Source organism: Parasteatoda tepidariorum, chromosome 9 (genome assembly GCF_043381705.1).
Source record: "Parasteatoda tepidariorum isolate YZ-2023 chromosome 9, CAS_Ptep_4.0, whole genome shotgun sequence".
NCBI lineage: Eukaryota > Metazoa > Arthropoda > Arachnida > Araneae > Theridiidae > Parasteatoda > Parasteatoda tepidariorum.
The window spans coordinates 57,159,394-57,186,491 of record NC_092212.1 but is presented as its reverse complement, the minus strand read 5'-3'; the positions used below and the strand labels follow the sequence as shown (position 1 = coordinate 57,186,491).

Sequence of the window (27,098 nt, the reverse complement as noted above, 5' to 3'; positions counted from 1 at the left end):
ATACAGTTAAACCTACATACCCCTTTAACCCTCTTCAACTGAAAATTATCATCAAAGAATGCGAGCTTCATTTTGACAATCAGACAATCTTCAACTGTTGGAAGGCGGAATGTGTTTATGAATAGATAAGTGCTGAAATTTTACAACTGGGGGATGGGTAGTTGTCACTTATGGTTAATGATTAGTGATTACAGTGCTTGGAATCTTAAATCTTGGAATAAAATTCTTAGCAGAAAAACAAACGAAACTGAAGTTTCTGAACCAGTAGATCTTCCGGATGAAAAGATGCCAGTTTATACAGCAGAAAAAAATAGAAGACTGGTGTCGAGACACTGAAAACGACTCAGGATTTCAAATTTTAAATGATGAGGAAATTGTTGCTGAAATTTTGAATGAAAATTGGAATTCCACAGATGGAATAAATAGGTGATCAAGTTCAAGATAGTGGACCTTCTCATATAGAAGCATACAATTCATTAGATATTGCAATGAATTGGCTAGAACGTTGAAATAATGTTGATCGAGTGCAGTTGATTTATTTAAAAAGAATAAGGGATATGGCTGCTCAAAAAAGAGCATCTTTGAAACAAAAGTCTGCTGGATTTCTTTTGCAATGGTAAATAAAGAAAAATGTGGTGAAATCAGTAATTGACCAAAAAAATTATGAAAAGCTGAAATATGATAAGAATAATTCAAAATTTAAAAAAAGTAAAAAAGAAATAATAATAAATAAAAATATTTAAAAATTGAAAGAAAAAAGCTTTTAAACACGCCAGAGCTATTTTAGATAGTACTACCAGTCCTAAGCTTAGAAAAAGTGTGAAGGGAAGTTAGTGCATAAGTAATAATCATTTAAACTAGATTTTAAGCAACTTTTCAACTATCCGAACCACGTTCGGTCCCGAGCAGTACAGATAATCGGCGCTCTACTGAGAAAAGTGAGTATTTATAGATTAATATAAAGAAAAAAGATGTTGCGTGACGTAAAAGATTATACTTGATGATGGGTGGTTTATAAAGCTGCAGATCAATTGGTTAGTTGCACTAGACCAAGGGTGGGCAAACTTTTATGGTCGAGCGCAAAAAATCGCGAAAAAAACGTTTGGAGGGCCAAGTAAAAACATCTAAAATTAAAAAACCGATATATAAGTTTTATTTTAAATATTTAATGAGATGCATGAAATTGCAATTTCATTTTTTAAAGTTCCTTATATTGAGGTTTGAAGTGAGATGTACTTATTTTAAGGCTAAATGTTTGTCTGTTAGTCTACATCTGAAATGATTATTTCTAAGGTTCATAGTTGAAAACCAGGGTTGACTTTTTGCCGGCAGAAACTGATTTTTGCCATGCCAGTGGCAGTAACTGGTTATAACCGGTAAAAACCCGCAGAAACTAAAAAAACATCTATATTAGTTCTAGTAATTGCATAATGACATTTTGTTTAAGTAAACTGAAAAATTTAACTCCATGTAACTGTAACAAACTTTTTAATTCATTTTTTGTAAATATATATTTTGTTTATATTAAATATAAAGAGTGCAGTATATCAAATATTTCTATAAAATAAAGAATAAAGTAATGTAATAATAAATATAAATACTAGATTTTAGTTTATTACATTAAACTCTGAAATCCAGTAATTATTATCATTTAACTCTTAACATAACTGAATAGAGCTATTTTCAAATACTAGTTTTTTTTTCTTTTCCAAGACATAATTTTGCATGGCAACAATCCAATTATTATAACAGTAACAGTTTTAATCTTTGCTGTATGTAAGAGGCAATATAATTGGTTAGATTCACTGATTCATAAATGTAAACAGCAATTTCGTTAGTTAAAATATTTCTACATCTACAGTGACCATAAATTGTGCTTCGTTTAACATTTAATTGATTTCTCTATGAATTATCCATTGTATGCCAATCTCAGTACTTACTTTTATGTCATTTTTCTGAATTTCTGCCATTTTCTGCCACAAATGTGGCAGAAAAGGGTTTCTGCCATGTCAGTTTTAACCGGTTTCGACCAGTGGTTTTAATCACCTCTGCAGAAACTTACCAATCTTGTTGAAAACACTTGTTCGCGTATATCAGATAAAGCAAACATAGCACTGACTCTCTGGGCATGAAATATTAAATTTGAGAAACTAGTTTTTGGTAATGATTTGTAAAACTCATACTTTGGCATACTTAGAAACAACTGCTTCAGAAGGCGCCAATCTACGGCTTCTCTATAAAAAACTTCTGCTTTCAACATTTTACCAATTGAAGCTGTCTGAGCTAATTATTTTTATCAATTTATGCTTTGTAGAACTAAAATAGAGAAAATAAAAGGTCATCACTACTTCGTTAAAAAAGAAAGAACAAAAATAACTTCAAACAAAGTAGACAAGAAAACAAATTGGTAAGTTAAAATTCTATCCGCGGGCCGGATAAAACCCTCTGGCGGGCCACAGTTAGTGCGCGGATCATAGTTTGCCCATCCCTGCACTAGACAGATAAGGAAATAAGTCAATTTTGCAACTGCGGACTATAATAATCCGTAGACAAATTTCGCCCACAAACTTTAATGTAAGTATGTTTATGTTAGTTGAACAGAGAGAGATGTTCTCTTTTTAGAGAAACAGTTCTAGTTTCTATCTTTAAAGAGTTAGGCAGTGAATGATTTATCATAAAGCCTGACAGGCTAAGGCTTCCTAAATGTTAGAAATAATTTCTTTTGTGTTTTCTCGTAAGAATTCTCTATTACAGTTATGATTTAACAGAAGTGGAAATAATGTGGGCCGGGAAAGCATGGTTGGTAGGGCACCGGACCCATGTCCAAGAGGGCATGGGTACAATCCCCGTCGGACAAAGACTCCCTGTGTATTAAATGGTGACTGATGCATGTTAAATCTGTTGAGTCATAAAGTCCTCCATGTTCCTACAACAAATCATGCCTCTGGGGGAACTAATCCAGGAGTTTCCTTGTTTTTTAGAGTTCTTCAAAATTACAATTCTACAGAGTTGAACATTAGTAGTCAGTGTTTTCATTACAGCACGAGAACGCGAGATTCTCGCATTAAAAAATTATTAACGCAGGAAGTTCGTGCACTCTATTAATCTATTTTAAAATGCTCGAATCTCTGAAATTTTGGAAAAATTTTTGTCTTCGCCCATTGAATAAAATCCGCCATTTTGAAAAAGACATGGGAACAGCTGCAAGTGTTGAGGGAAAAAATGAGTCCTTTATAATAAGTTGTTTAAAGTTAGCTCTATTTTTAGCTGTTAATGAATTACCAAACTCCCTCATCGGCAATTTGCAGCAATTTGTAAAAGTTGAAGTCTGTGAAAACTATGCTGGAAAACCTAACAAGTAGTATGAACATGGAAATAACTTCAATGAACTTCACTATTCTATAACAGAAATAATTGAGAAGCCTATGCTGGCAGATGTAGAGGATAGGAAAGTGTGTGCACAATACTACAAATTTAATTAGTGATTCCGAATAGTGCAGCATCTGTTGCAAGGTCATTTAGCACCCAAAACCGAATTAAAACAAAATATCGTAACAGATTGACTAATGAACATTTCAGCCACCTAATGAGAATAGCTGATGAAAAAGTAGATATAGAACATTTTCCATATGATGATGCAGCAAAAATATTCAATGGTTTAGAAATTAGAAGATGTTAAAAATGTATTATAATTAAAGAAATATTTTTTTCCAAGTCTATTCGTGTTTTTTTTTTAATTTTTAGAAATCTCACTTAACTTTTTGAAATCTCACCCAGTTTTTGAGAAAGGATGAGAAATTCTCTCCCATTTCTTTTCCGCAATGAAAACACTGGTAGTCGTAAACCCAAAATTGGGTCGGCTGTTAAACGACGGTTATAAAATTAAATAAAAAGTGGAAATAAATATTAGCTGAAGTTTACTAATATATTGTAATTTAATTGTGTTATAAATAATTGGAAGATACTTCCTAATTAAACAACATGTACATTTAGTTTAATGTAATGACCTGGGGATCCCTGGCATTTCTTGATCACGCGTAGGAGTTAAGTACGTTTTCTTGAAGAGGATATTTCTGCATCTTGATCTGTCGCGTCAACTATAATTTCCAAGATGCCAAATATATTTTAAATCTGCAGTTTTTTTTTAAAAAAAAAAACATGCAGATGTTTTGGGGGTGGTTATGAGTTACTTTCTGTGATGTTTTCTTTAGTTTCTCGCGGGCCGCTGCCCGGAAGTTTCCAAGACTTGGCGATTATTCTGCCACAGATCAGGATACGGAAATCTCCCCTTCTTGAAAACATTGGATAATGTTACTCTTCAAAATAAAAACAGTGCTTATAGTATGCCAAATTTCAACTTTATAACTGCATTATTTTAGATTCCAAAACATGCTATTTGGTTCATTTTACTACAATACTAATGTTTATAATTCTTAAAATAATTAATGAACATTAAGATTTGTAAATCAATTGTACTTTCCATGTAGTTTTGTTTTCTATATTTTATCACATTTCCATATAGGTTTTTTCCTATTTTCTATCACATTTCCATATTTGTTAGTTTAACAGTTTCCATGCAAAAACTGAAATGTAACTGAGAAACAGTGGTAGCAATGGCAAATAAATTTTATTTTAATGTACAAAATTATAAAGTTGAAGTTATATTTATGTATATCCTATATATTTATGTATGTTAATAACTTATTGCTTTTATTCAAATATTTTAATATTTTCTTTTCTCAATTTAATTATAAATAACAGAAACAAATTTTGTCAAAAATAATATTTTTTAATTTATGTTTCAGCCAAGTTATGTGCGATTAAAGAACATGGTTGAACAAGTTATTAAAACATCTGTCAAAAATTATGCCACTAAACCTAAAGACCACGAAGAAAAATTGAAAACCAGAACAACTTTTACTGAGTATGTTATACATTTCTCCCTTTTATTAATGTGCTTTATAAGGATTTAGTATCGCTAGTTTTTCAGCTTGTATTAAATAAAAAAAATTTTAAACATAATTCCGGGACTCGCTCACCCATTTCCAACGCTCCTAAACAAAGCTAAAAATTTCATCTGTCTCTCTCTGTGTGTAGTATTTATATAAATACAGAAAGAGAAAGAAGTAGTATGATATATACATTGTTCTTTTTGTTTTTCAATGTGTTAGCCTGTTTTTAATTAAGTTAAATTTTTATTGATTATGATGAATGATTTTTTTAAATCTGAAATAATAGGATGAACTTTTTGAAATTTCTAATTATTAAAGTGGATGCTTGCCCGAGATGTAAAAAATTCAGAGTTTTTCAAAAAAAATAAAGAAAGGAGAGAGAGAGAGAGAAAACACCCAGCCCCCCCTTTTTTTTTAAGTGTTTTTTTTTGGCTTTTTCTTGCTTGAATTTTTCTTAATTTTTTAAAAATTCTTTTTAGTCTTAGAGTTTGTCATGTGCCATTAATAAATACTTCTAATTTGATTAATAATTAAGCTATCAATAATCATAATTAGTAATAATTTTACTGACAGTAATGGAGTCCAATTATTTTTGTAGGATTTCCCTATTCTGCTTTAGAATTATAAGAAATACTAAATGTTCACGTGAAGAAATAAATTATTCATTTTTATTCAAATGAAAGATATGAATTTTCAAATTAATTTTTAACATGAAAAATGTATTTATGCAACAGTGCATTGTATTTTTCAAATCAATATTTTTTCAATTATGTTATTGAGTTTTATGTTATGCACAGTGTAAGAGAGTTTCTGGAATGAGCTCTAGTATTTCAACACCAAGGACAAAAATTCTCGAACAAGAATCAGAACGAATATTCTAGAACAAGTGTATCACCCATTAAAAAGTGCAAGGTGCTATATTTTAAAAGTATCATTAAAAACTGTATGTAATAGAAATCAATATGAGGGAAATAGCATTTTAAATATTTTTTTTTATATAAATAACTTTAACATTCCATTGTATCGTGATTCTAAAAACATTATATATTGTATTTTTCTTATAATATTTTAATTAATGTTTTATTTTAATTTTGCATTATTCCTTTTTTAGTTTAGGTATAATGACTTACACTATAGACACTCTTATTTCGGATGTACTTAAAAAGAAACTAAAAGATGAACTCATGTCTATGATAAACAAGGTAATAATTGAGCATGATGATGGGACAAATTCCGAAACAACAGATAAAACAGAAGCGGTCATTATGTTAGAAGATATTGGAAAACTTATTTGTCGCACTGGCAAAGACAATGATCCTGAGTTATCACATGGTAAAATTGTTTATAAAACTTATACTACTTTTTTTTCTAGTGATTTGTTCCGATTCTTAAAATATAAATCTAATAAAATGTCCCTTCAAAAGAAACTTTAAAAAAGTAGAAATTTGCCAATCTTAAAAGTATAAATACAATAACACAATTATAAAAAAACTCATGCAAGTTGCTTTGTAATGAAAAATGAAATAAAATAAAAATGATGAATTTCTTTTATAATAAATAAATGTCAAGGTGACTGTTGTCAGTGAAATAAAAACAATAGTGATATCAGGAAATGCTAACCTCAGATTAAAGTTCTCAGACAACAGATCCTTCATAGTAATTGCTTTGGGCTAATTGCAATCTTCAAAATGTATGCTACCTCAGTTTATATTTAAGTTAAAGAATTTTATATGTTTTTTATTCATTTAATTTTTAAGATATGTCAGTTCTGCAAAATGTTTGAAGCATTTTGGACAGGGTTGGGTTTTTGACGTCAAAAAGAGGGTTTTGACAAGACAAGGGTATAATACTGGTTTAAACCGTCAAAAACTGAAGTTTGCTAAGAAAATATATAAACTTCAAAACTACCAATAGTTGCCATTATATTGAAATTTAATTATACTATAGGCAGGGTTGGCAGGTTTTTGACATGTGACAGTTTTTGACAGTTTAAACCATGGTTTAAACCGTCACGTCAAAAACCTCACTGTCGAAAATGTCAAAAACCTATATTCATATGTGAAATTTAATTAATACATAAAATTTATATATTTTTTATAAAGGATAGTGTTTCTAAATNATGTGAGTTTTCAAAAGTACAAGATTTTGGTTACTATTCAAAATATAAGTGTTTCTTCAAAATTTTAAATTTAATTTTTCTAGAACACATTTAGAAACACTATCCTTTATAAAAAAATATATAAATTTTATGTATTAATTAAATTTCACATATGAATATAGGTTTTTGACATTTTTGACTGTGAGGTTTTTGACGTGATGGTTTAAACCATGGTTTAAACCGTCAAAAACTGTCACATGTCAAAAACCTGCCAACCCTGATTTTGGACAATCATATCTTCAAAATTGAAATTTATATTGATATTTAAATTTGTTCATTTTTCACCCTTGCCATGAAGGTGAATTTTTCATGGTAATATTTAAAATTTAAACCTTTAAAACTTTACTCTTAAGCAAGGTTCATGATTTTTTTGAGAAAAATCAAAAAAAGTCTGATTTTATTGATTTAAATCAGATTTTTTTTATTTTTTATTCAAATTCACTAAAAACTTTGATTAAAAATTTTTTATAAATTTTTAATCGAAATTAAATTAATATTAAAACTATATTACAACAATATTTCAGAAGCTCTAACTACCTAAAACAATTTGTCATTATAATATATAGCTTTCAAACAAATTTTTGAAACAAATGCATGATTGAAATTTAAAGATTGGATGAAATAGAGAATTCTTTTTAATATAACCTCAAACTTTAGAAATATATATTTTCCACCAATGAAATATTCTATAGATTTTAATTTCATGCTTTTTCAATCAAAAGGTAGAATTTTAATTAGCACTTGTATTTTTGTTGTGAAAAAAATTCATGTTTACTAATTACTTTCTACAGCTATGCGACTATATTAAGACAGCATTAAATGTTTACTTTAATCTGTACTTTCAATCTCTAGAATCAAAAGATTTTTAAAAATGTAATTTCAAATGTGTTGGAATTTTACATACACCAAGAAAGAAGGTAATTTCGTAAACTAAAATTAATTAATGCAGCAAATTATTTCAAATAAATTTTAAAACTAAGAAAAGAAATAATAAAAGTATCAATAATTTAAAACACTGTTTTTTAATTTTGTAAATCAATATGTATATAAAAATCCTTTGATTTAAATCAATTATTTCTTTTAAAAAAATTATTTGATTTAAATCTTGATTTAAATCAAGCTGATTTAAATCAACAAACCCTGCTTTTAAGTTTAAATTCTTTCTTCTTGTTAAAACTTTGAGAGAATTAATCTTTCAAAGTATAAATTTTGTTTTGAAAGCATTCTAGTGTCTGCATTGCGCTTTAAAATTTAGTTTGCTCTTTCAATAGTGTTTTTGTTTTCTTTAGAATACAAAGTGCTCCATTATCATTAATTTAATTAGTCAATCATTAATTTAATTAGTTAGTATCATATTAACTGCAAATGACTGGAATAGAAAAATTGTGTTCAAACTAGATTCCTCATGATTTTCTTGTCCTAATTATTCTTAAATCCATACTGTTTAAAATGGTCCATACTAAGTTGTAGTTTTTATGTTTTTAAATTGCTTTCCTCTATATTATTTAATTTTTACTGTTAAAATATATTTGTTTCATAAATCTTCATAGGTTCTAATGGCACTTCAGGACCTTCAAAAAGAAGATTGTCTGAACAAATGTCTCCAAGTCAATCACATGCTAAAAAGGGAAATAGAAAAAATAGCACAGAAAAAGAAACTTCATTGGTGAAACATGGTAGTCTCAGTATGACTTGTAGTAATATAATTAGTTCTGATTTGAGATCACCTTCAAAAGGGCCTAACAATAGAAATAAATCTAATGTCAGTACTAATAATGAAAACTCTCATGTGGAAGTAATAATAGGTAATTAAGATTACATTTTTACGACATTGAAAATTTAATTTCCATACTGTGGAAATCGATACTTTTTATCAAAAAATGTAATAAAAAATAGTCTTTACAGGTGATTTTCATAAACTGTAAAGTTTTTTTCAAATATTGTCAATAAATAAATAGTAATTATATTTTTTAAGGCTGTAAATTAAGTCTAAACATTTACGCTGGATGGAATTCAGCTGGTTGCCAACTGCGTCACATGGACACATGATATGGAAGGTGACCATCTCAAGAACAGCCTTTTTGATTTAAAGTTTATTCTAGGCAGCTTTATAAAGACTAGTATATATATATTTTTTTCTTTTTCTTACTCATTTTATCAGGCTGCTCATTGATTGATGGCAGAATTCTAACTGACAGGAAAAGAGTAGTTTTATTTTAAGTAAATAAAAAAAAATTTCTAGGAGTACAGAACATACTTTGTTGAATATTTATATTTATGTCTTAAAGAACTTAGGATGTTTTGATGCATATTGCAATCTAATTAATTCTATAGCTTATTAAAAATATGATTAAATATAAAATATTCTTACTATGTAAATTATAAGTTTCTATTACAGATTATTTTACTGTGCAAACTTTCGGCTTCAATTTTCTTTAGTTTCTGAACTCTTGATTTGGTATTTTATCTTTAATGAGTGTGAAATAAAAAGCAGAATAATGCTTATTAATAAAACCTTTTAACTGGCTAAGAAATATTAAGTCATAGTTAATTTGCTGAAAAACTAAATGTTTGTTATATAAAAAAATCGTATTTGACCTATTTTGGTTTATAATTCAGAAACAGGGATATTGACAAGATCTGATAAGTCATATTTTGATATTTTTCAGTGAAAAAAAAATTTTAGAAACACTTTTTTAGAAGGAGTAGAGAAAATAACTTTTCAAATTGAAAAAGGTGATACAATGCAGAAATTTATAGATGCTTTAAGGATCCCGATATCGTAAAATTTATCAAGATTTATAGACTAAACTGAGGGGAGCATGTTCTCAGAATGCATGATTTAAATCCTGTAAAAATGGCGCACACAGGAAATATTATTTGCATTTATGTATTTTGCGATTAAGGGTAGGTGTTGAAGAAAAACTTCAATCACATTTATCTGAAGCAGCTTTTTTCTATGTTCACATGCTATCAAAATGTTCTGATTAGATGTTAAGTTCGAGCCCAAGAAGACTATATTTATGAGTAACTCTATTTCTCTTGTCCCAGTGTACGTTCCAACTGTGTAACTCTCTGTTTGTGTAATGTTCTTATAAACATGTTGTTCTCCGATCCACTGAATTCCATTACAGTAACAGCTATGTATACCAATATTTTAATACAATGTAATACAGAATTCTGATATTTTAATATAATGTAATTGCAGCATGATGAATTCGAGAAGTGTCGGAAAACTAAATTTTTAAGTTGCTCATTTTTTTAAAAAATTCTTTGTAACTTAAATGATTTTTTCAGGATGAAAAAAAAAAAAAAAAAAANAAAAAAAAAAAAAAAAAAAACACCGTTTCATATTTAAAATTTTTGAAACCACTCATAATTGTAGAAATAGAAATAATATCAAGAGTATAATACCAAATAAATATTGAATCTCATTTTGTACTAAAATGGTTTTATCTTAATCTTTGTTTTTTGTTTAAACCTTATAAATTTTCTTCAATTATAATATTTAAATTGAATTTATATTACTCATCAAAATATGTATTTATTGATTTATTTTTTATGCTTTCATTCTGCAAAATTACATTTTTATTAATTTATTTTTATTTTTTTTAAAGTTTGAATTTATTTTATAATGATTTTTTACACAAATTGACATGAGAAAAAAAAACATTTCTTTAATCCAATTTTTATATTTTTTTGAATATATGAATTTTTTAAAAAGAGAAATTTTTTATAAAAAATTTTATCAGTTTTTTCCTTTTTGAATGAATTTTAATAATTAAAAGTATTATTAAAAATTAATTTTCTGAAAATAATTACTGATAAATTCCAGGTTTACTGATTAAAAAAATTCTTCTTCTTCAGCACGACAGCCCCTTACAGGCCTTGGCTGCCTCAACCACGTGTAGCCTCCAACACCTCCTATCCATGGCAACTTTTTTCCAATTGTTAATCTTTATTGCTTGGAGATCTTTAGTAGTGTCTTCCAGCAATCTAGTTGGAGGTCTTCCTCTGGCCCGAGATCCAGAAGGATTTTTAAAGGTAGCAATTCGTACTGCGTTGTTTTCTGGATCTCTCCAGATATGGCCAAGCCATCTTAATCTATTGCTTCGGATGACCTGCACTATCTGTGGCTGTCCATAGAGTCTATATAATTCAAAGTTGTATCTGATTTGCCAACAGCCTCTTTCCTGTACTGGGCCAAAAATATTTCTAAGGATTTTCCTTTCAAAAACACCAAGAGTACACAGAGTGTCTGCATTTAGTGTCCATGTTTCACTTGCATAGAGCAATAGAGGTAGAATAAGAGTCTTATAAATTTTAATTTTGGTTTTTCGACTGATTAGACTTGATCTTAATTGCTTTCTTAGTCCAAAGAAACACTTGTTTGCCATTTTAATTCGGTTGTCTACTTCTGTTTTTATACTGTTTTGGTCATTGATCATTGTTCCAAGGTATTTGAATTCATTAACCTTTTCAAAGGTGTAACCATTTATGAATAAAGGATCATGATTTACAGTTGTGACTGGAGATTCCATAAATTTAGTTTTATCTTTGTTGATGGTAAGGCCCATATTTGTGGCAGAAGTTTCAAGAGCCAGAAAGGTCTCTCTCACTGATCTCTCTGACCTTCCTATGACATTGATGTCATCGGCATATGCCAGAAATTGAACTGATCTATTCCAAATCCAAAGGGTGTCTCCAGATCTCGATTAAAGAGTAGACAGGCGATGAAATCCCCCTGACGCAGGCCTCTCTCTATTGAAAATGGTTCCGATAATTGATTTTGAATTTTAACCCTGCATCTTATATTATAGTGAAGCTCTATTTAAGTTAATGAGTTTAGTAGGGATCCCAAATTCGGCCATTGCTTCCAGTAGTTTATCTCTCTTTATGCTGTTGTAAGCAGCTTTAAAGTCTATAAATAAATGAAAAGTTTTGATATTATATTCCTTAGTTTTTTCTAAAATTTGTTTCAGGGTGTGAATTTGATCTGTAGTAGATCTTTGTGATCTATAACCACATTGGTAGTCTCCAGTTATTTTGTCGATAAAAGGGAGAAGTCTTGTAAAAAGCAAGTTGGAGAATATTTTTTATACCGTATTGAGGAGTGTAATGCCCCTATAGTTACGAGTTCGAGTTGGTCTCCTTTCTTAAATATGGGGCAAATGGAGCCTTCTTCCCATTCAATGGACAATTTCTCCGTATCCCAAATTTTAACCATGATATTATAGATGGCGTTAAGAAGCTCTGGTTCTTTAGTTTTTAGTAGCTCAGATGGTATACAGTCGGGACCAGCCGACCTATTGTTGTTAAGTTTTTTAATTGCTGGGACAACCTCATCTAGAGATGGTGGGGGGATGTCTAAGTGTTGAACTGGGTTCAGTTCTTCAGGGCTGTTCTCTAAGTTGAGAGTATTTTTTGCTTCAAGCAAATCTTGAAAGTAGCATTTCCAGACTTTTAGCACGTGATGAAGTTTGCTCACAAGTTCTCCATTCTTATTTCTGCAGGTGATAGAATTTGGTTTAAATTCTCTTCTCATATTATTTACTAGCTTATAGAATCTCCTACATTCTTTTTGGTTAGTCCCGTTTTCTAGAAGCTTTAGAGATTCGAATAGATATGCTCTTTTCTTTTCTTTTTAATTTCTTTTCTGTTTTCCTCAGATCCCTGTATTTTTCCTCATAACTTCTAATATAATGTTTTTGTATCATCAGTCTGTATGTTTTGTTCTTTTCCTCAGTAGCTTTCCTGCAATCGTCATCAAACCACTCTCTTCTGGTACTACGTTCTAAGCATGGAATGGTTTCACGTGCTGATTTTAAAATGATTTCCTTAACTAAGTTCCAATCGAAGATGATATTTGAAATTTCTTTTTCCAGTTCAATGGATCTAGATAGTTTGCACTTGAATTCTTTAAGGATGCTGGGATCATTTAGTTTAGTGATGTCTAGTTTAGGAATGGTGTTTTCCCTCTTAGAGTAAAATTTCTTACATAACCTAAGTCCAACTTTGGAGATGACCAGAAAGTAGTCAGTGTCTGCATTTGCTCCTCTGTAGCTTCTCACATCTAACACATTGCTACGATGTCTTGTATCAACAAGTACATGGTCTATTTGATTAAAGGTTAAACCGTCTGGGGATCGCCAGGTGTACTTGTGTATTTTCTTATGCGGGAATGCTGTACTGGATATAAACATATTCTCTGAAACAGCAAAATCAAAAGTTTCTGTTAGTCTCAGGGTGTAGGTATTCAGCAGAAGCATAGGATTTAATAAATTGTTCTCTTCCAACCTTAGCATTGAAGTCTCCTAGAACCAGCTTTACATCCTGGACAGGGCATGAACACTTCATAAGTAGGTCATAAAATAGATCTTTTTCCTCCTAGTCTTTGTCTTCGGTTGGTGCATGGGCGCAGATCAATGTGATATTGTAATGTCTTCCCCTGATTCTGATTTTGCAGATCCTCATGCTCATGGTCTGAAAATCAATAACTAAGTTTCTTAGTTTTTTGCTTGCGATAAATCTGACACCAAACTGGTGGAATTTTTCTTGGCAGCTATAGTAAACTCTGCAATCCTTCCTATCCAAAATGCCTTGTCCCAGCCATCTGTACCTGTTGACAGCCACCTGTTGACAAGTACTTCAATTAAGTTTTTCAGGGCACCTCCTTTATATAGGATGCGAACATTCGAAGTGCCAATTTTCAAGTCTTTTTCCGTTCCAAGTTGTCTGGGTAGAGTCCTGCCGGTTTCCACACATTGTTGAGGTTTCTGAACTAGAAGTTTTTTACAGTGTGGGGTAGTTAGCCCCTCGCCAAACCCCCAACCTGGAGGACCAGGGCGTTCCTCTTTGTCTGGTGTCTCCCCTCCGACCTGTCCGGCTTGGGTGACCCTGCCAGTAGTTAAGCTACCGCCGGCATAGCTCTCGGGATCGACAACACACACAAACCCACACCATGATAAGGTGGGAACACCGACGGGTGGATTAAGAAAATTAGTGCTTATATTTACATAAAAAAATTTCTTATTTGCTGTTTTCATGTCTGAATACACTTCCGGCCCTTAGTTATTCAACCTGCTGTGCCAGTGGCCCTTCATTAAAAAAGATTGTACACCCCTACTAAGTTTTAGGGCAATACATTTGAAATATAATTAAGAAAGAAATAATTAAGTTGATAAATTCATAATAAAAAGGTATATTAATGGGAAATATGTTTTGTGGCCTGAGTTTGTAACCATAAGTAGTGTTGTCATTGATTAATCATCATATTTAAGGTATACCTCATAACCCTTAAGATTGCATCTTTAAATGATAATCTGATTATTTGATCAAAAGTTAGTGAGAATATAATTTTCTTTTTTTTTGCACACCTTAATTATTTTCCTGGGTTCCTAGTCCTAGGTTAGTAGATGTCTTACATTAAAAAAAGCTTTTTATTTCTGATGTTTAATCTTGCAATATTTAATTCTGATTTTAATCATAGTTTCAGTGCTCATAAGAAATAATGACAATACAAATTTGGTAATAAAGAAAATCTGTTCATTACTGAACAAAATAGATCTAGAGCAATTAAAGATGAACTCTAAAGAAAATACAAAAATACTCTATGAACACTTTTATTGCTTATTTTTGATATTATTTATTGCTTCTAAAATATTTCTTATATCACATCTTTCATTTGAAATAAATCAGAATATTGTTTATTTAAATTTTTGCTTTCGTGAAATTTTTTTTTTTTGTATTTTTAAAACCTTAAAGTAACTTATTTATTGTATATTTTTATTAGTTAGTGATGATGAAGATGACTATTCCATCAGATCCATTAGCTCTGTACATACAAGTGATCTTTCTTCTTTTGAGGATGATATAAGTATTTCATCTGAAGATGAAACTGGTGCCAAAGTTAAGAAACGTGTTTCATTAAAATTAGGTGAGATGTGATCCAGTTTCTTTTATTTTTTATTTAAAAGAAATCAGATAGTTGTTATATATATACAATTATACAGTATTATGAGATTCAAAGTCATTGCAAAGATATTGCTTCCATTTTTAAATTGGGAAATATTGAACATATCAGTGGAACTTTTGAGTTTTTTTCTTGAAAGAAATTTACAACAAATTATTACTTGACTCATTATTCTTATTCCTTTTCTAAATTGCAGAAAATTTTATTCTCTGTGGTGCTATATTGCCTTTTTAACTATAGTATCCCTATCTGCTTACTTTAGAAGAACCCTTCCATTATAACGATTTATGTATAGTCTTGTTTTTATTCTATAAATACCATGTTATTTTAACATCCATGTCGGATTTTAAAATAACATCCATTTTGGATTTTAAAATAACATCCATGTCCGTGAGTTTTACATCCATGCCTATGAACTTGATTTAGAAAATATTTTAAAGCCATGATAAACCATTATTTCTTTTAATGTTACTCCATGTTTAATATGAAACATCTTAAAATTCACTTTGATTAAAAAAGAGCAACGGAAGTTACTAAATTTTTATTCCAGGTGATCTAAGGCTAAAGCTGTAGTGAAATATTAATTAAAATTGGTAATCAAAAGTGTATATTGTACCATCTAGCAGAAATCAGCATGAATCCATTACCTGGTTTCAAAAGATGTATTCATACTCTGTGTTGTTTTCTTTTCAAATATTACAATGAATTTATCAATCACATTTTACTTGCCTAAAAGCTCTGTTAATTCTCTTTGTGAAATATTTATACCTTTGGGTGATTTATTTCTAAGTTAAAACGTATGGTTTTTGTAGTTATTTTCACACACATTATTTATCAAAAATGACTATCCCAAACCAGTTAATTATTTTTTAATGCATTTTTGGCATAAAGTATTATTTCAAAAGGTATTTTTATATATATTAACATAAAAACAGGTTGTGTTATCAGTTATTCTGATAGTAATCTAATTCTAAAGTAAAGCTTTGCTTTGTCAAAATTAGTATTGTATATTTTAGCTATGATTTAACATTTATGTTACTTTTGTTCACTCACAATAACAGGACAATATAATGCCGGTTTTCCCCATATGAAGCCACTGACTGTATTAAATTTTGTTTAACTTATATTTTAATTAAGAATCTTTGTAAAAGAAAAATCATCTTTTTGTTTTAAAACAGATGAGGAGGATCTTAAAAAAATATTTAGTCAAAACTAATTAATTAAAGAGAAACCTTATGACAGTTGGTCTGAAATCGAAATTTTTTTAATGTAGTAAAAACTGAAATGATTCTTTGAAAAGTTTTTACTGCCCAATTTGAATTATTTGATGTAATAAATTCTGTAATTAAGTTTATTGGGTTCATTCTTTTTAAATAACAACTAATTTTATTAATTTAAATTTTTAGCCAAAGAATTGTACACTAGTGGTAGACTATCTGATATTCATAAAATCCCTCAAAATACAGAGAAACAGGTAACTATTTTGTGTTTTATATAGCATGTTTATCACATTAATAGCAATTAAAATTAATATAGTTCTAAATAATTGTTTAAAAATCTTTATTTTAAATTACTTATTGATTTTAGTTATATTGCTTGTTGTTTTCTTGATTCTCAAAGATATATAGACATGTGAAATTTTTGAAATTTCAATTGCGTGTTTGAAAATATGTTTCTTAGTAACATAATACTAGAAGTAATACTGTTGTTTCTTTAATTTCATTTGTCTATTATTGTTTACGCAAACTTAAATGAAACAAGGTGTTATTATCTTTGATTTTTTTACTATTAAATCTTAAGTGTTAAAACTGGAAACAGTGTGCAAAATGATATAAATTTAAAGACTATAATAATTAATTTGTAGGATTATGATTTTTTTTAATATTTTAATTTGATTAAATCTCTATTTAGCTATTGCATTTCGATGAATAATTATATTGATATCAGAATTTAAGATTTATCATTGATTGTATTATCTATGTAATTTTTAGGTGTCTCCCAGATCTTCAGAGAAAGATTCTGTTGGTAAGTTAAATAAACTATTTCTAAATATACTGACAATATTTTTTATACTTTAAAAGTTCTTTAATACAAACCTTGAAAAAGAAGGCTTTTTGTTCTATAGAATTATGTGTTGTATAGATCATTTCACAGATCATTAAACCTGCCTACTAAACATGACGATATATCTGTGAACAGATCAATATTAATTCTTTAAAATGGTTTTTAAATAACTATTCTTTATAACACAAATATGCACGAAAGTAATTATTATACGTAGGAAAAAATTAAATTATCAAAAGCATTTAAAGTTAAAATCAACAAATTTATCTATTTTATCTGAATTTCCATAACATAATGATATCATTAATTTTAGTTATAAATGATGATGATGTTAGATATTATCTGTTGTTAAAATTAATGTTATCAATTATCTACTCCTGGTGAATAATGATAGAATATAGAATAAAATAATATAATTTAAATGTTAAATATAATATGTTAAATAATAAAATGTTNAACACTTTTCCAGGATTTATCGACCCATTCGGCAACTTCAGTGTATGAAGCGCGTCTCATTTTTCCTCCTTTTGTGAAAGTATGTAAACCTTCCGACATCCAGTTCTCCCAGCAAGCACGTACGTGGGACTTGAAACTTTTGTTTACGCTAATATCCAGAGGTTGCAGGATTTTTGTTAAACCTCCTGGAATAACGCTAAGTTCAGCACTGATGTTTGTTTGTTTTTTAGCTTCTGCCTTTACACTGTCTTTTATGTGTGCCCTCATTGAATCCATAATTAGTACTCCTTTGGAATTGAAAAAGGCACCTTCTCTCTTCTTCCAAACTTCTTGAAACCAATCGAGCATAATGTCCTCGTTGCACCAACCCTTTTCATTACACCGTATTACGACGCTTCGAGGATAATTTTCCTTGCGAATTGTTTTTCTCTTAAAGATTAAGAGCGGCTTCAACTTTGTGCCGTCAGCACAGCAGGCGAGCATCACTGTGAAATGGGTCTTTTCTTGTCCAGTTGTTGTTATGGATACTGTTTTCACTCCACAAGTATCGACGGTGCGATTCGGTGGACAATCAAATGTTAATGGAACTTTGTCCATATTTATAATATTTTTTAGGTAATACTTCCTTTCTGCAATAACTTTCCGTGTAAACTGAAGGAAAGAAGCTTTTTTTTTCCATCTACGTCGTGCGGAACAGCCTGACACATTGTCGTTCTGCTGCGAACTCTCAGGTTTTTACGATGCATGAAGCGGTAAACCCAATTTATTCCTCCCTTGAAATCCGTTATCTGCATCTCTTCTGCCGTGGCCTTCGCTCGGAGACGGATTTTAACTGTTGAAATGGAGCGTCCGGCATTTCTTTGGTCGAGAACCCATCTTAGTAAATTTTCCTCTACAGCTGGCCATTTTACTTTTCCGTGCCGATTGGATAGCTTTCTTCCCATTCTTTTTAACACATCCTTTTGTTTGTACCAATTTCTCACCGCTTTCTCGTCCACTTCAAAATAACGGCCCGCTTCTCTATTTCCATCTTTTTCAGCTTTCACAACTACCTTGAGTTTAAACTCAGCAGTAAAACTCTGGCGATATTTCACATACATAATGTTGGATCAACGTTATTGAAGATGAAAGACAAAATACGAAAACAAAATACTGTGCATTAATAAGACAAAAACGCATCAGAATTGAAGATGCAACGATTAAAAAAAAATAATAATAAGCTGAGGACGATGATCGAAATCAGACAGAAATATGAGCAATGAAGAAAAAAAACGATAAAAAGCGCTCTCCCAAGCATTTAAAACAAGTTTCTATTTTTAGCGATTCCTCCCCCTATTTTTGCTTCTCCAATCAGGTTTTTTTTTTTTTAAATAACTCCGCCTAGGACGGTCTTTCTTTTATCCCCTGTCTAAAATTCTCACACACTTAGCTTTTTCCCCTCTTCACTGACCTTCAGTTGAAAGTTTGAAATTCTTCTGGAACATTTTAATTCTAAGATTATTCAAGGTTATTCCAAGTTCATCAGCACCCTTTATTCATCAAACATTCACATGTTTTTAACAAGCAGCTGAAGAAAAAAGGGGAGTGGAGAGAGGCATTCATGACAAGTGGAAGAGACATATTTCCTGAAAAAAGCGGGGGAGGGGAAGTGCTTGTTTTACAGTTGACGTTATCACTGGCCCCACCCTGATTTCCTTCATTCATTCCTTTCTGATTTATGCTTCTCTACTCCACGCCCATTTCCTACACTCAATAGCTGTTCATATGGCAGAAGGAAAAGAAAGATTTAGTTCTCTTTTGGATAGTGGTCTCCAGAAAGGCCTCGCGGTGTTTATATTTGATTATCGGCAGTTCACGACAGCGTGTTTTTTAAAATTTCAACGATTTTAACCGTGAACAACCACTGTATTATCCGCACTGATGGATAGTCCGCAGCTTCAAAAAAACACGAAATTACGGTAAATCTTAAGTGTTAAAACTGGAAACAGTGTGCAGAATGATATAAATTTAAAGACCATAAAAATTAATTTGTAGGATTATGATTTTTCTTAATGTTTTAATTTGATTAAATCTTTATTTAGTTATTGAATTTCAATGAATAATTATATTGATATCAGAATTTAAGATTTATCATTGATTGTATTATATATGTAATTTTTAGGTGTCTCCTAGATCTTCAGAGAAAGATTCTGTTGGTAAGTTGAATAGACTATTTCTAAATATACTGACAATATTTTTGATACTTTAAAAGTTCTTTAATACAAACTTAGAAGAGGAAGGCTTTTTGTTATATAGAATTATGTGTTGTATAGATCATTTCACAGATCACTAAACATGGCGATATATCTAGGGACATATAATATTAATTGTTTATAATAGTTTTTAAATAACAATTCTTTGAAATACACAAATATGCACACAAGTAATTATTATTTAATGGAAAAAGTTAAATTATCAAATTCATTTAAAGTAAAAACCAACAAATTTATCTATTTCGGTTTGTTTTAAGGATAATGCAGTTTATAGAATTGTGTTATGTAGATCTTCTACTGTAGTATCTTATTTGATCCAAATTAAGCAGCGTATGAATCTATAACTCACTGATAACATTAATTTTAGTAATAAACGATGATGATAGGTATCATCTGTTGTTGAAATTAATGTTAACAATTATCTACTTCGGAAGTCATAAAATGCAGTTGTTCGATAGTAATTTGTAGATAGTTTGCAATTAAATATAAACAAATCTAATCATCACATATTTTCCTTAGTGTCGGTAAATTTTTATTGGCTGGAAAATTACATGGTAGGATCCAGTTTTCCCACATTAATTTCTATATATACATATGTATTGATCGTCATTCACATAATATTAAAAGTCATTAAAATATTGTTTTCCTGTAGAATATTTTTATATCTTAAATTTAAAGGTATTTACCTGTAATATTTATTTTTCTTTTTTATTGTTATTATTTCATTTTTGATTTTGATTGTTTTCTATATTAAGAGTATTAAGCTAAAAGGATTGTTTATTTATTATAGTGTAATTCCTATTATTACTGTAAATTGGTTACTTGTTAATTGATTTAGAATTTAACGATCAGTTTCATGCACAATTTAATGCCTGCAGAAATTGTATTTAATATATCAGCCTGTTAGGTGAGCAAAAATATTAAATTACAGATTTCTTATTACAATATTTATGCTATTTTAATGCTAATTATGCATTTATATTACAATATTAAATGCTATTTTAAAGAATGATTACTGAGCAAAATTGTTTATGTACTCATGTAATGAATAGTGATTTGGCTAAATGCTGAATATTCGGCCAAATAACGACATTTTTCTTTAAAAAAATATTCATTGATAAATATTAACTTTGTTATAGAAATAAATGTAGTCATTATTGAAAATAATCAAAACTTACCTGTATTATTAGTATGGGATAAAGGGAGAACGACTTCAATGGAGGTGTTTGAGATAATAAAAATAATTAAATATTAAGATAATTAAAAGTATTAAAGATAAAGAAAATTGACTTACAGCTATTAAAAAAGAAAAAGAAATAAAGTTGTACAATTGAGAAAAAAATATTCTCCTAATTCTTATAACAAAACTTTACTGCTAAAAATAATATTTTGTGCAAAAAGAAAATTATCCATTAAAAGAGATATTGTCTATCAGAAACTCTTTTAAAAGTGCAGTGCTCACATGAAAATGCCTTAAAAAAAAACAAAGATTATATGCAAAAGCAAAACAGAAAAAACAAAAATCTATCTTAATTTTTGAAAAAAAAATTTGAATTTAAACATTTTTTTATTACTGTATATTCAAGAAAAAGTGAAGATTAAAGTCTAACAGAAACCCTCTTAATTGCTGTGTCATAATAAAAATGTCTATAAAAACATAAGAGTTTTTGAAAAAAGAGAAAGCTAGATATATAAACCAAAACAAATTTTTAATTTTTAAACAAAAAAAATTTAACGATACATAACTTTTCACATTGACATAGTTTTATAAAAAAGAGATTATAAAAATAAAAAAAATATTAATTAGAAATGCTCTTTTAAAAATGCTGATAAAAAGATTCAAAAGAGAAATAGAAATTTTTTTTTCTTCTTAGTTCTGAAATATAAGTTAAACGTTGAGAATCAGTTTTCGATGTCACTATTTATCTGTCTTACCGTACAAGAAAAAAGTGACTGTAAAAGGATTAAGTCTATTAGAACTACTCTGCTAACATGCTTCGCTTTAGTTAAAATAGAAAAATATGCAAAAATTAAACTAAAAAAAGTTAATGACTAGTTTATTTACAGTAATATTTTATATATTATTACCCTTCAAAATTATCCCTAATTTGACTAATAAACTGGATTACAAATACTATTAATTGATTAGAACTTGAATCTTTTAAAAGTCAAACACAGATTTTTTTTCATGAAATTTAAAATATTCAGGGGAATAGGCATATAATAGAGTTGAAGCCTATTAGCAATCAGTAAACCTGAAATATGGTGTGTTTTAAGCTGAGTAAATTACCATTATGTAGTAATAGGGGGAAAAATGTATTTTAGCTGAATGAAAAATATATTATCATTAACTTAATAAATAGAAAAAATTCTTTTTTACTATTCTTTAAGTGTAAATCAATAAATTTTTGAACAGTAAAGCTCTAGTGTGCCTGATTTAAGTTTACACTTTTTGGCAGGGTTGGTCTGATTAAAATCAAAATTTAAGTAAAAGTTGATTTAAAAAAAACCCATTAATTTAAGTGTAAAATGTTTTTTATACAGTGTAACTAATCAATATATTCTTTAGGTGTAATTTTTTTTAAAGTCCTCGCTTTGCTCTTGGATTCAATCAAAGTTCTAAATATTTTGTTTATTCAAAAATTATTGTTTTGTAGTTTTAGTTTTAACTATATTATACTAATTCTCTGAGATATCTATAGATTCCCCCATCCAAAGGTCATCAGCTAGGATGCGAAAACCTAATTCTAAATATACATCTGATGACTTAATTTGTCCTATGAAGCTGAATTTCACAGATTCATTGATCCCAGATAAAGAAGCAGCAGAAGAGTTTCTATTCACTAATGGTCGCATAATGCAGCAATCATCTAGTCCTAACACAGCTATGAAAAGAGAAAGAAATTCTTCTGGAGAAGCATTAAAAAATGGTACGGATAGAAGAAACTCTGTTCAAGATAGTGAAAGTTCAGATTCAAGTGACACCTCATTACCCCCATTGCCAAATATGTGAGTAAAATTTGTCACATACATCAATTCTTATGTTTCTAAATGTTTCATTCTAAAACTTAAAACTAAACATATTGAGTTATCAGTCATGAGTAACTGACACTGAACAATATATATAGGCTGCGTCAGTCACCCGTGAATGACACTGAACTTTTTTGCCTTTTTGTTTGTGTCAGTCGCATACTAGGCAAGTCTCTTGTTTTTTTTTGCGGAGACTCATGTATTTTACGACTATTTCTGGTTTACCTGTATATTCTTAAATTTCTCCCTATTTGTTGAAGAAATTTTTTAAAAAAACATTTTTTTCGCTATAAAATATCCTTTGATGGCAAAAATACTTCTCATATTCCTCAACAGATGGTGCTGTTGCCAGTACTGCAATACGTTGAGTGTTATTAGTTTAAGTAATTATAAATAATGATTTTAAAAAATCTTCTTTAGATTAATATACATATAGATTTATATACATATTTTTTACTTTGCTAAATGTAGGTGCTTATATTATTTCCAGTTCTGAATTTCTCTTTTTGACTTAAATGATTATGCATGAGGTATCAAAACTTCTCGTTGTCTAAAAAATGTTGCTAGTGAAATCTCCATTATTTTATTTCTCCAATGTTGACAGGTATGCAGTTGCATATGACTGAGAGTATGAAACTAAGAAATTTAAATTGCTTTAATAATTACTGAAAATTTATTTGAACTTTACAAAATTTTTAATTGTTACAAATCAAATTTTATTTATCACAATTTATTCGTAGAGTGCTTTGCATAGTTATATCACACTATCAATATAGTTATATCACTTTTAAGTAGTGCCTATGGTCTGACAGGAATTTCCTTCCAGGTGCTCATCATGATTTTTTTCTTTTGCAAATAAAATGAATTATGAGTCAGTATTTGAATAACTTTAAATAACTTGATTGAAATAACTTTAAATTCATTGTATAGACATAATTTCAGAGTTATTTTCACATTTTTATTTGTTACTTGTTTATTTATACTCCTCCTAATACATTATACTTTAGATAACACATTTAATAACTTGTTACAGAATAACTTAAGCATTTAATTATAAAGCAAATTGACGTTTTTTTTTTTTCTTCTTCAAATTTTTAAAACTAAAATAACTAATGTAACTCCTTGATTTTACTTATCGTTAATTTATTTTTTATTTCAGTTATGAAAATAAAAATCAAACTTCTGGGAAAAGAGGAAGACCCAAAAAGAATAAATCACTATCTGATGATAATGAACAAATAAGGTTCGTTTCTATATCGCTCTCTTATATGTTTTCTTTTTTAAAAAAACTTTTTTCTTCTGGAACTTAAGTTACATATCTGTGCGTCGACAAACTATTATTTCTCTCTTCCATTTGAGTTTCCATTTTAGCTTTTTTGAATTGAATTTCTATTTATTCTGCACTTATGCAGTTATTTTATTTTTCTTTGAGAATAAGAGCATCTAATACAATTCTAAGAACATCTAATATAATTGAGAACATCTAAGAAGAACTTTAAAAAATATCCAAATGAAAAAAGTACAATGTTCTATTGTTCAATGATAAAAGTACATTCTATTTTTAGTTTCGAAACATATGATGAAATAATAATTTTATTTTGATTTTTTAAAAATTTGTATGTTATTAAGACAAAAAGAGTGAGCAAGGCGATCTGAAAAAAGCTGCACCAGCAATCTCGGGGGTTTGTGAGTGCCAAAAGATATAGCTTTGAAAATAATTCAAATAAAAGAACATTAGTTTTTGTTTTATTTCGTGCCAAAATTAAAGGTTTTTTTTTTTCCAACATAATTTATTTTTGTGAAAACTATTAGCAGTTGAAGTATATTTTTTTGCAGTCATGTACGTTTGAAGTTGAACAATACACTCAATTTTGTAAAAATTTCTAATTAGTTTTGGAGTAATTAAATTGCAGTATGATTTTTTTTCTTTGCCGTGTTAATGAACGTGAATTCAAACAAAGGCAAATGAATTAAAACAAAAAAGACATTTGCAGACAAACAGGTTTATTCATTTCGATGTCTATTAATGAACATGTTTGTCTGTTATTGTCCCTTTTGTTAGAATTTCAAATTAATTTTAGATGAATTGAAGTGTTTTTTTTTCTTCCAAAAAATAAATATCAATCCACTCCAATATCTTGATTACTTTATTCATATTCTCATACTTATCCACTCAATTGGTATAGTTTACCACTCTATAGTGGGCTGGACAGGTAAATAAAGTGAGCAAAGCTATTTGAAAAGAACTGCTAAGAAAGAAATACTAAGTCTCCATGTATTTTAAACTAAAAATTGGTGTCAATTAATACTTATTTAGTAAATTGAAAAAAAGTGTAAAAAAATATTTAGTTTTTATTAATCAATAGAAAAGATTCATTTTTAAATTACGAATTAACAAGCTTTTTTTTTTAATATTTGGCAGAAAGAAAACTAATGCAAAAAGAGGAAGACCTTCTAAAGGTAGTCATGAAGAGTTAATAGCTAAGAAAAAGCAATGTGTTTTGGATAACATGTTGCCAAATTTGGAAAAAAAACTACAGCTTCAAACTGTTGTAACTGAACAAAATGCACAGTAAGTAAACTTGGAATAAGTGTATATATAAAAAGAAAATTACTTTTTATTTATTTTGAAAGTCAGGATTAAAATATATAAATAAATTTTTTCACTGCATTATTTTAAAATGGTTATTATTTTCAAATAATTATTACTATGCATGACTCAAATTAACATATTTTAACTAATGAGATCAGCCTAATAATGTTATATTTTAAATAAAAAATGCTAAGTCTTATCCGGCAAGTAATTACATAAAATTCTCTGTAAAAAAAAAGTATGAATAAATTGGTGCATGAACAATGGAGTTTTAAATTATTTTACTAGTATATATCAATATTTTATAATATTAGAAGATTAACTTTTAATATCAAGTTATCTTGTTAAAAAAATATATATGTACATAATCTATAGCTTATGTGAAGCTTAGTGTGTATTGAAGAAAAAAATGTTTCAATGATTCGCAAACGATTCAATGCCTAAACTACTAATTTTAGTTGTAATTATAACTTTATTTTTTGCTGATTTTGAGTGTTTAGTAAGATATTTAGATAGCTTAAGGTGAGATGTTCTTTAAAAATTGAGATGGAGAAAATAAAATATTCTTGATTATTTCTTTTTTTTTTTTATAAAAATCCTTTTTTAATGTCAACCAGTAATTTAAGATATTCCCATACAAAGAAAAAAATTTAAACACTATTTCTTTTTTTATTATGTTATATTACGTCGACCTAATTCACAATAACGTTCCTGTACAAATAATGAACTGCATAATTTCGCTCTCAATATTTTTATTATTTTGTAGCTTGGTAAGATATTTGTCACAATCAGATGCATGTTATTTGTTATTTAACTAGAACAAATAACAGATTGCATTTGAGTTTCCCTATTTTTTTTCCCTTCAAATTTTAAACTGCCATACTTTCTTTGGCCCATAGTTTAAAAGTGAAATGTTAATGTTCATAAGATGCTCACAAAATCCTAAATGTCTATTTTGTTGGGGGGGGGGATGAAAAATGGGTTACACATGTGATAAGTTCAAGTTTCAAAAATGTAATTTAAGTTTTCTCAGAAACTAACAAACCTTTATTTCCAAATTGTATATAAATTTTATTTAAATCAAATTAATAAAATGAGATTCTTAACATAAAAAACCTAACATAGCATTAAATGATAAACAATAAAATAGAAATAAAATGTGAAAATCAGTAGCAAAACAAATTTAAGGTGGATTAAAGCTGTACAATGTGGGCTTTCATATAATTGTTGGTTGGTTGTTAATTTACGTCGCACTAGAACTGCACAATGGGCTATTGGCGACGGTCTGGGAAACATCCCAGAGGACGATCCGAAGACATGCCATCAAAATTTTGATCCTCTGCAGAGAGGATGGCACCTCCGCTTCGGTAGGCCAACAACCTGCACTCGAAGTCGAGCACTTTACGGCAGAGCAGTTTAACGAGGACCGATACCGCACACCCTCGGTCCCTACGCAGACTGATCCAAGTGGTCACCCGCCCGCACACTGACCGTAGCCAGTGATGCTTGACTTCGGTGATCTGCTGGGAACCGTGTCTTAACGATCAGTCCACTGCGGGACTACAAAATTTGAACAAAACGCAATAAAGCAGTAATACAGGGCGAAGGTCAAATGCTGACC

General features: G+C 29.1%; 1 protein-coding gene across 4 annotated transcripts in view; it reads left to right on the top strand.

Annotated features, from left to right (window-relative positions):
* LOC107436398 (dentin sialophosphoprotein) overlaps window positions 1-27,098 on the top strand; it is a 36,115-nt gene that overhangs the window by 4,795 nt on the left and 4,222 nt on the right. For 2 of the 4 annotated variants that reach the window (XM_043040383.2, XM_043040385.2), the window contains exons 3-11: window positions 4,806-4,924; window positions 6,064-6,284; window positions 8,661-8,915; window positions 14,903-15,046; window positions 16,489-16,556; window positions 19,764-19,797; window positions 22,557-22,863; window positions 24,044-24,127; window positions 25,307-25,456. In XM_043040383.2, coding sequence (XP_042896317.1) covers window positions 4,806-4,924; window positions 6,064-6,284; window positions 8,661-8,915; window positions 14,903-15,046; window positions 16,489-16,556; window positions 19,764-19,797; window positions 22,557-22,863; window positions 24,044-24,127; window positions 25,307-25,456 — 1,382 coding nt within the window. Of the gene's footprint in view, window positions 1-2,337; window positions 2,408-4,805; window positions 4,925-6,063; window positions 6,285-8,660; window positions 8,916-14,902; window positions 15,047-16,488; window positions 16,557-17,073; window positions 17,108-19,763; window positions 19,798-22,556; window positions 22,864-24,043; window positions 24,128-25,306; window positions 25,457-27,098 lie in introns of those variants that run through there. The other 2 variants (XM_071185543.1, XM_043040384.2) reach the window with 2 other exon arrangements.